Source organism: Gadus morhua, chromosome 8, assembly GCF_902167405.1.
Source record: "Gadus morhua chromosome 8, gadMor3.0, whole genome shotgun sequence".
Taxonomy (NCBI): Eukaryota; Metazoa; Chordata; class Actinopteri; order Gadiformes; family Gadidae; genus Gadus; species Gadus morhua.
The window spans coordinates 11716416-11726035 of NC_044055.1; the positions used below are offsets into that span (position 1 = coordinate 11716416).

At 47.9% G+C, this 9620-nt stretch overlaps 1 protein-coding gene across 2 annotated transcripts in view; it reads right to left on the reverse strand.

The window, feature by feature from the left end:
* Nucleotides 1–320: 320 nt before the first annotated feature.
* The window catches only part of LOC115548707 (ABC transporter F family member 4), a 10585-nt gene continuing 1285 nt past the window's right edge, over nucleotides 321–9620 (reverse strand). Inside the window, exons 3-14 of one of the 2 annotated variants that reach the window (XM_030363498.1) lie at nucleotides 9104–9288; nucleotides 8628–8845; nucleotides 7179–7340; nucleotides 6809–6854; nucleotides 6541–6671; nucleotides 6300–6360; nucleotides 4757–5166; nucleotides 4468–4498; nucleotides 2867–3023; nucleotides 2359–2585; nucleotides 2209–2270; nucleotides 321–1822 (exon numbers count right to left, since the gene is read on the reverse strand). In XM_030363498.1, coding sequence (XP_030219358.1) covers nucleotides 1787–1822; nucleotides 2209–2270; nucleotides 2359–2585; nucleotides 2867–3023; nucleotides 4468–4498; nucleotides 4757–5166; nucleotides 6300–6360; nucleotides 6541–6671; nucleotides 6809–6854; nucleotides 7179–7340; nucleotides 8628–8845; nucleotides 9104–9288 — 1726 coding nt within the window. In that variant the 3' untranslated portion in view covers nucleotides 321–1786. Of the gene's footprint in view, nucleotides 1823–2208; nucleotides 2271–2358; nucleotides 2586–2866; nucleotides 3024–4467; nucleotides 5167–6299; nucleotides 6361–6540; nucleotides 6672–6808; nucleotides 6855–7178; nucleotides 7341–8627; nucleotides 8846–9103; nucleotides 9289–9620 lie in introns of both variants that reach the window. The other variant, XM_030363497.1, reaches the window with a different exon arrangement.

Below are 9620 nucleotides of genomic sequence, written 5' to 3' on the forward strand. Positions count from 1 at the left end.
GGTTAGTTTTTATTTATTGGAGTCTTTGATTTGGTTGTAGGGTGTTTTGGTTCTAAGGATTTTGATTTGGTTGTAGGGTGTTTTGGTTCTAGGGCTTGATATTAGGTGTTAGGTTTAAGGGTTTCATTCCAGGTCTCCTATTTGAATTAGGTTTTATGGTTTGGTTTCAGGGATTTCTAATCGTTGTGAATGCAGGATAGATTACAGCTCAATATAAGGCAAAATGGTTAACAAAACAATCATTGTCTCTGGTTAAACAGTGAATTAAATATGTGATCAATGAAACGTCATCATAGACTCCCTCTCAAAGGACGAAACGGTCTGTGTTCAATGTTTTTATGTAGGACAGAACAAACATGAAGATTTACCATGAGGAAAGCAGAAATACAGAACCATCTTCTGTAAAACAACGTTAATACGGGAAGGGTTCACTTGTAAACTGGGTGACTTGATAAGATAGATATTTTCTAGTATTCAGTAGGAGTGTTTTTTTTCTCTACGCTGCTACAGGAAGCTAACACTGAAGTCAGGGTCTGACAGTAAACATGAGGGCGTGTCAGGACCTGTCTTTGGCTCTAAGGGCGACTAAGGCATCGAGGGGGAGCGCATCAATATGGGCTTTGACAACCTTGGTTAATGACTTCCTTTGTGTTCGTGTAAATAGAACACAAACACTATAAACGATGAAATCAGACTACAGTCAGTGACGTCTCACTAAACTAAAAGTCAAAGGGAATCATTGGTGAACCTATCACACACACACGGCTCAGAGTAACACGCAGGTGATCATCAGTCAGATTCCCCTTAGGTCCTTTAAAGGTGTGCAGGATGCCCTGAAATACGACACGACGTACGAACACGGAGTACACTGTGTTGCCGTCGCCGTGGAAGGGAGAAACGCACGCTGGCCTCGGGCACAACCTCCTCCGAGGTCGTGGGGGTCAGCGCGGTTAGGGTGCATAGTTCAAATTCTCCTCCGAACATTAAAAGAACATTTTAGCTAATGTGAACATAAAGAATCCATAAAAAAAGTAAACGCTACAACTATTCACCAAGTAAAACAATGAAAAAACATACAGAAATTACCCTCATCACATGCATCATGAGTTCATCTAAAAGTCAAACAAAACTACATTTTTTGTAAAACCTTTAAGCACGCGCTATGCTCTCAGAGCTACGTTACGGTTCACTAGCCTATCTGAGTCCTCAGCCCCTGTTAAAGAATCCCGTGTTTTGACACCGTTTCACATCGACTGGGATCAACTGTTCTGAGAAGAGATTTGAAGAGGTGCGGTCAGACCAAACCGTTCTGCTGGTATTTCCCACGATGCATTGCTTTTCCTCAGATTAACCATCTCTCTCCGATCCTTTTCTAATGCATCATGGGAACACGTGACAGAACAGGTTGATCAAGGTTCAATCTCCCTGACACTAGAGAGATGCTCTGCTGTTTTGGCACAACAAGCAGCAATAAGACTAACAAGACAGCCTCAGGACCCTGACCTTTGACCTCTTACCCGATCCTCCTTACATCCATACCTAACTCACCATTATATTCACTCACACATGAAAACCCGCCATTATTTCATACACACATTAATTGATTGTCCGTAACCACGGGATCAGTTTAAAAACACATCAGTCTGTTGTGCACTAAATGAAGCCTCCATGTTTGCATAGTAACGACTTCAGATGTACAGGAAGTGAGGTCACAGGAAGTAGAAGGTACCGTTGCCTGATCTGGGTCTCTCAGGACGTAGACCCAGATGCACCGGACTGATCCACATCATTGCAGAACCTTCTTTTTGGTCGACTTCTTTTTCTGGAAAAAAAAGAGAATAATTGCAAATATTTGTTATATTAAGCAAAGAAAAGGGTCAGGGCCAAAATATATATATGTAAATAAATATGAGATGAATGGAACAAGTAGGAACACACACACACACACACACACACACACACACACACACACACACACACACACACACACACACACACACACACACACACACACACACACGATGAAACGCTAAGACAATTTTGTATCACGATTATGCCATCAAACATACATACGGATGATAGTTCAATAGTGAGAGAGAGAGTATGATAGAGAGATAAAGGGAGAGTATGTGTGAGAGAGATAGAGAGAGAGTATGTGTGAGAGAGAAGCTCAGTATGAAGTGGGTACTGAGCTCTCATAGTTCTCACCCTGACAGGTTCAGGTTCTGCCTCCGGTTCCTCCTCCACCTTTTCTGCCGGTCTGGTCCTCTCTGGAACAACCAATCAGAATCATCAGCCAATCAGAACCATCAGACACTGGGTGGCACCAACCGACCGACCAATGATCAATCTACGTACTCTTCTTCTTGGCCGGAGGCTCTGGAGTGACCTCCTCTTGGTCCGCTCCGCCCCCTGCCTCCTCTCCTCCAATGGTCTTCTTTTTCTTCTTCTTCTTCTTCTCTAGGCTGGGGGGCGTGGCCTCCTCCTGCTCCACCTCCTCGGCGACGGACTCCTCCTTCGCTCCGGCCTTCTTCCTCCTCTTCTTCGTCGGCGTGCTCTCCTCGTCCGGCTGGCTCTGCTTGATTCTGGTTCAGACCGGTGAGAGCGAGGAGTCAGGATTGCTTTGTCCGGTGGACAAGAGGCTAGCAGGACGCTGCGCAGTAGCCTGCTAAAACGACGGCTTTCAGCAGTCAGAATGCTACGCTAACATACATCATGAGGCTATCCATAGACAAGAGGTCATCAGCCAACAAAGGTTCAACAGCGTAGCATTGGCTATGTAGAACCAGTGGTTTTAGCAGGCTAAGCTACATGAGCGTAGGGCCGCTAACCGCTAACTGCTAACTGCTAACCGATAACTGCTAACCTTTTGCTCTTCCTGACGTTCGTGTCGTCCTGCTCCGGTGAGTCGGCCGGCTCAGCCGCGCTCTGATTGGCTTTCCCCGCCTTGAGACGCCGGCTCCGCCTCCCGAAGCGCTTCCTCAGCGAGGTGGAGATCAAGGCGTGGCGAGGGCGAGAGACACCTGGAGACAGACAGACAGACGAGAGCACAGTGTGTTTAATAGTTTTAATTGTAGCTATCATTCTAACAGTGTGTCATGTGTTGTTATTGTGTAGCGTGCACTAGACCAGGGACAGAAGTGTGTACAGTAGTATATACTTTACTAATGATAATGTGTAGTTATTGTGAAGTGTGCAGTAGACCAGGGTCAGTACCGTGTACAGTAGTGGTTCTCAACTCGTCTGGCCTTGGGACCCACACTTTGCATGGTCATTATGTCACGACCCATTTTTATTCAAACCAAGCAAATTTATGTCACCAGACATTTCTTCAATGCGCCTGCCTATTCGACAGTGGTATGGCCTTCAGTCAATCTGCCTCCGATTGATCTATAACCTGTCCGACCAGGTTCATTGCTGCAGGTAAGAGAAGCTCTTCCGCTATTGTGTGGTGTTTCTTGGCCTTTGCAATACGGTGAGCTACGTTGTGGGATGCACCGAGTGCCTGTTCTTGTTTGGAACATGATGTCAGGCACTTCTGTGATGCCCCGTTCAGGGAGTTGTCCTCAAAAGTACTCGACCGGGTTGTCTTTGCACATGGGATGTTTTGTTTCTAAATGACAAATAATTTTGATGGTTTCATGCTCTCTTCTGCGAGCACTACACTCCATACCACACACTGGGGTTTTGGCCCCTTTTTATCTTCGATGTACGTAAATCCATATTTGACATACCAGGGGTCATATTTGCGCTTCGCCATATTTAATTACTGCCCAGACAGCCAGCCAATCCCATGGCTGCTGTACGTCTTTCACGCACGTCTGTAAAAATAAAAGATAGCCTAATCACTGGAACTATTTTTAGCTTCTCTCTTGTTAACTTAGTTACTCTATGGAATAACTGCGATGATGATCTGAAAAAATTGACATTAAAACTAAAAAAACTCTTCAGAAACAAAATATTGAATTGTTATAAACTGAGAGACAGTGACAGTGAATTTCTGTATTGCTATTTCTTGTTTGATAGTTTTGGTTAATCTGTTCCAATATTTTGTTATTGTTTTGTCAAAAAGCTTTGCTTTGTTTTAACCTACGAGCTGAACATCATAGACACTGATTGATTCAAACTGAATATTTATTTTCTGTGAATAATTATAAAAAGATAAGAGGCCCAGACCATCCTATCCCTTTTGAACATGAACTGTTTTATTTGAGTTATGTATTTGTTTCTTAGGATCCCATTCGTTTGTATTTATTTAGTTTTTTGCATTTTATTGCTCAATATTTTGTTTATAAAAAAAAATATATATATATATATATATATATATATATATATATATATATATATATATATATATATATATATATATATATATATATATATACACACACACTCATGATAGTGTGTTGTTATTGTGTAGCGTGCAGGAGACTGGGGGGTAGCAGACATTGTGTTCCTGATTCCTACCTGAACCTTTCGGTGTCTCTTCCTCCTCCTCCTCTTTCTCCGCCTCCTTCTGCTCCACCTCCTCCTCCTCCTCCTGCTCCTCCTCTTTTGCTCCTGCTGCTTTCTTTCCCCTCTTCCTCTTCCTCCTCTTCTTCTTCTCTGAGCTGGGAGGGGCTTCAGGAGTCACAGCCTCCGCCTCCTCCTCCTCCTCTGGCACCTCCTCGTCCGGCGCCTGCTCCTCCTGCACCTCCTCCTCGGATGCTTTAGCCACCTTCTTGCGTTTCCTCTTCTTCGGTGGTGTGGCGACCACCTCCTCTTCCTCCACTGCCACCTCCTCCACCTCCTCCACCACCTTCTCGCTCCCCTTTTTCTTCTTCTTGGTTCTCTTCTCCGCAGGAGGTGCAGAAGTCTCCTTCTCCTCCTCCTTCTCCTCCTCCTCCACTACTTTCTCCTCCTCCTCCACCGGCTCCTGTTCTTCTGTCTTTCTCTTTTTCGGCTTCTTTCCTTTCTTGATGGGGGGCTTGTCTTCTTCAAGGGGCGTGTCTTCTTCAAGAGGCGTGTCCTCTTCCAGGGGCTTGTCTTCCACAGCGGGCGTGTCTTCCACAGCGGGGGTGTCTTCCACTACCTTCTTGGTCTTCTTCTTCTTCTTCTTCTTGGGCGCCTCCTCTGGCTCCTCCTCCTCCTCCTCCTCCTCTCCGTCGACCTCTGGAGGGGTCACCGCTAGGGGTCACGACAGGTTATTATGAACCAATCATGTCTGTTGAGCTACAAACCGGTCTAAACCAACAAATCAACTGGTCCTAACCGACTAATAAACCGGTCTGAACCGGCTAATAAACCGGTCTTAACTGACCGATAAACCGGTCTAAACCGACTAAAACAAAGTATTAAGTTACAAGTAGTAAGTCCGTAATATTCCTTAGTTTAACACTCCGTTTCTCCTGCTGAGTCATGGGCGAGGACAGTAATCAGATTAAAGTTACTCATCAAAGTCACTGTGCGTTACTATATTTTTACCCGATCACCGATTGGCGTTGAGAGCGATGGAGTGGTGTGTGTGTGTGTTTACCTGTTTGTGTGGTGTGTGCGTGTGAAGCGTAAGTCTCCAAAGACTTCAATCTATCAGAGGCGAGTGTCTACCTTGACTCTCCAGAGTCCGCGCAACCAGTTGTTATTAGCGGCGGAATTAGTCGCGCGGTGCTGTGTGTGTGTGTGTTGCGCTGGAGCGACGGCAGCAGAGAGCGTGTGGGAGCCTCTACGTTTTCGCTAGAGAACTGAGCAGCTCGAGCGCTAGAACGCGCTGTTTACGTCACGCACGTCGAGATACGTCCGGCGATCGCCCCGTAAAGCATGCGGTGATATTTTGTCGCGGAAGCGGTTTAAAGCCGTGTGTCAGTGTGTGCACCCAGGGCCGTAGCACCAAATTATGGGCCCTGTATACAAGAGGTACAGATGGGCCCCCCCCAAATTCCTCCTACCAGCCCCCTGCGCAGAATTGTTAGGGGGGGGGGTGGAAAAACAATCGTTGACAGGAGGGGGGGGGGGTAGTATTGGCAAAACCGGTTGTACTTTTTTATTTTGGAGGTGGCAGGGTGTGTTGTCGCAGCTAAATGTAACTAATAAAGTAACTTGTAATCTTACTTAGTTACTTTTTAAATCAAGTAATCAGTAAAGTAACTAAGTTACTATTTTAAGGAGTAACTAGTAATCAGATTACTTTTTCAAGGTAACTGTGGCATCACTGCCCCTAACCCTGTGAGGTGTCCTCCTGTGTTTGACCCCTGAACCCTAATCCTGTGAGGTGTCCTCCTGTGTTTGACCTCTGACCCCTGACGCTGTGAGGTGTCCTCTACCTGTGTCAGTGCCGGTGGTGGAGGTGACGGCCTCATCCTCCAGGCGAGCGCCCCCTGCTGGCTGAAGGAGACATTAGGAGGAGGAGGTGGAGGAGAAGGTGGGTTAACTAACTTGACTGTTCGAATCAGGGTTCATTTTTTACAGATCTAGCCAGCGAATAAATCAGGTTAACCAATCACATTCATCAAGTGTTTGGATACCTTTTATTCAGTGTTTATTGTGTGAAATGATGGTCCCTACCTCAGACTCTTTCTCTGCATGAACGACTACCTCCTCCTCCTTCTCCTCGTCCTCCGCTTCCTCCTCCTTCTCCTCCTCTTCCTGCTCCTTCTCCAGTTCCTCAGACACAGGGGAAGCAGTCTCCTCAGGAGCTGGGCAGATGAAAGTAGACCAGTTAACACATTTATACTGCAGTGCTCTGTCAATATTTCACATGTATACCGCAAAAATGGCAATATACCATAGGAGCATGAGGAACTCTAAATGAACGCTATTGATTGCTTGTTACCTAGGGGAGGTGGGTCTTCACTCTCTGCCGTCTCCTCATTGGTCTCCTGAGATGAGTGAGAGAGTGCCAGAACATCATCATTAACATGAGGCTGCATGTCTTACTTAGCCAATGAGCCAGGGAGAGGAATATAGGGAGGGGGGGGAAGAGAGAGAGAGAGAGAGAGAGAGAGAGAGAGAGAGAGAGAGAGAGAGAGAGAGAGAGAGAGAGAGAGAGAGAGAGAGAGAGAGAGAGAGAGAGAGAGAGAGAGAGAGAGAGAGAGAGAGAGAGAGAGAGAGAGAGAGAGAGAGAGAGAGAGAGAAAAGGATGGGGGGGGGGGGGGGGGGAGAACATACATTTAGTCTCTCTGAACATCTTTATTAAACTTCACCTTCTCCGGTTCCTCCTCACTGGGCTCTGAGGCCTCGGCTGCAGCAGGGGGCTGGAGTTCAGCCTCTGCCTGCTCAGTGAGCTCCTGGCTGGGCGCGTCGAGGACCGGGACGGCCTCTCCAGATTGGTCTTGGGCTTCAGTGTCGGGGTGAGCAGCAGCCGACTAATGAGCAGAAACACATTTTAACCTCAGTCACAGACTAATATATCTGATGTATAACAAAGGTTGTACAGGAAACTGCTGAGGCCTGTACTAACGGATAGACAGTTAGATATGGTTTCACCTCATGCTGTTGTCCCCCTCCCTGCCAGACCCCCGTCTCTGACCCCCCCTGTCTCTGACCCCCCTGTCTCTGACCCTCCCTGTCTCTGACCCCCCCTGTCTCTGACCCTCCCTGTCTCTGACCCCCCTGTCTCTGACCCCCCCTGTCTCTGACCCTCCCTGTCTCTGACCCCCCACTGTTAGTTGAAGACCCCTCTCCCCTGTCCTCCCGCCCCTCCCTCCCGGACCCCGTCCCTGCCCCCCACTCTAGATGGATCAGTGTGTTCACCATCAGAGGTCACTGGGAGCCCCGCCCTCGTCATGTGCTTTGATACGCTGGGTTTAGGGCTGAATGGAGGACAGGCTGGGAAGTTGTTCAACCACAGAAGGACGCTGGTGGTTGTTTTGTGTTTCCTGCGTGAGCCCAGGAACAACGTGTTGAACAAAGTGTTCATAACAACACAGTAATGTTCTGGAGTGAGCGTTGAGACGGGAAAGAGATAGATTTATATTGTGCTAAAGTATGTACATGAAGGTTAGTGACAGATTGCGACACACAAACACCCACACACGCATTTGTGCACTCAAACACACGCGCGCGCACACACACACACACACACACACACACACACACACACACACACACACACACACACACACACACACACACACACACACACACACACACACACACACACACACACACACACACACACACACACACACACACAGTCTGGGTAAAGATTAACATTCTGTGGGCTCAGGTCCTGGTTCTGTCCAAACAAAACCGGAGCCAAATATCACAGCGCTCCACATCAGTGGGCCGGGACAAAGACACACGCATAAAACACACCCACAGTAACCCCAAATCATTAAACCAACACATCCACGCACATTAACTCCCACACATTAACCCCCAATCATTACACACATACAGACAGCGAACACACATTAACCTCCACACATTGAACAAACACACACTCAGATCCTACACGCATACATTACACACAGACCCCATGATGTGTGTGTTTTCCGGAAGGAGTCTATCAACACTGGATCTACGGATTATCACATTGACCGGAGCACAGAAATGCAGGCTGTGCGCGTGCGTGTGCGTGCGTGTGACTATCTATCTATAGTGTCCGACACTAGCTTCACACACACACTAGATTCTGTCAATCTTTTGACCTCTTCCTGTGGTTTGCTCTCCTCCTCTTCCTCCTCCTCTTCCTCCTCCTCCTCCTTCTCCTCCTTCTCCTCCTCCTTCTCCTTCTCCTCCTCCTTCTCCTCCTCTTGTTCTTCTTCCTCCTCCTGGTTCTCGGGCTGGTCTGAGGCTGAGGTCTTCCCCGGGCAGGGAGGCTCCTCACTGGGGTCTTGCTCGCCCTCAGCCTGGGGCTCTGGGGCTCCTAGGTCAGGAGAACCAGGATGTTTTCAGAACAGAAGCGCTGCAGAGAAGTCTCTATTCAGCCTGCTGAGGAGAGCTCAGGGCCGCTCACCACAAACAATGACCCAGATGATGGACACGCAGAGAGGCAGACACACAGACAGGCAGACACACAGACACACAGACAGACACTCAGTCACAAAGACAGAGAGACAGATCAGCAGGGACAGAGAGACTGGCAGACAGATACAGACAGACAGTAATTCAGTCGGACCGGTACCAGCAGGGGGTTTGGTGTCGGGGGTCTCTGGGGTGATGAGGGGCTTGGTCTCCTCCTCCTCCTCCTCTTTTGGTCTGCAGGAGAGTCCTTCTGCGGCCGCGCCCGCCTCCATCTTGAATCTCTTCTTCACCGTGGTGGAGTCCACCTCAATTTCCTGTTTGGGCTCCTGGGCTAAGGAACATAGTCTAGACGCACGACCGCACACACATACACAAACGCACGCACAAATACACACGCACGACCGCACATATACACACACATGAACGCACACACACACACAAACACGCACACACACACACACGGCATTTATTAACAAAAAGGAAATCATAAAAAGCCGGCCATGGAAAGGAAAGGGGGCCATGGTCCTTTGAGCCAGGCACTAGAGCCCTCCTGTGTGTGATTTTTGTTGGGTGATGGTACCGCGTGTGTGTGTGTGTGTGTGTGTGTGTGTGTGTGTGTGTGTGTGTGTGTGTGTGTGTGTGTGTGTGTGTGTGTGTGTGTGTGTGTGTGTGTGTGT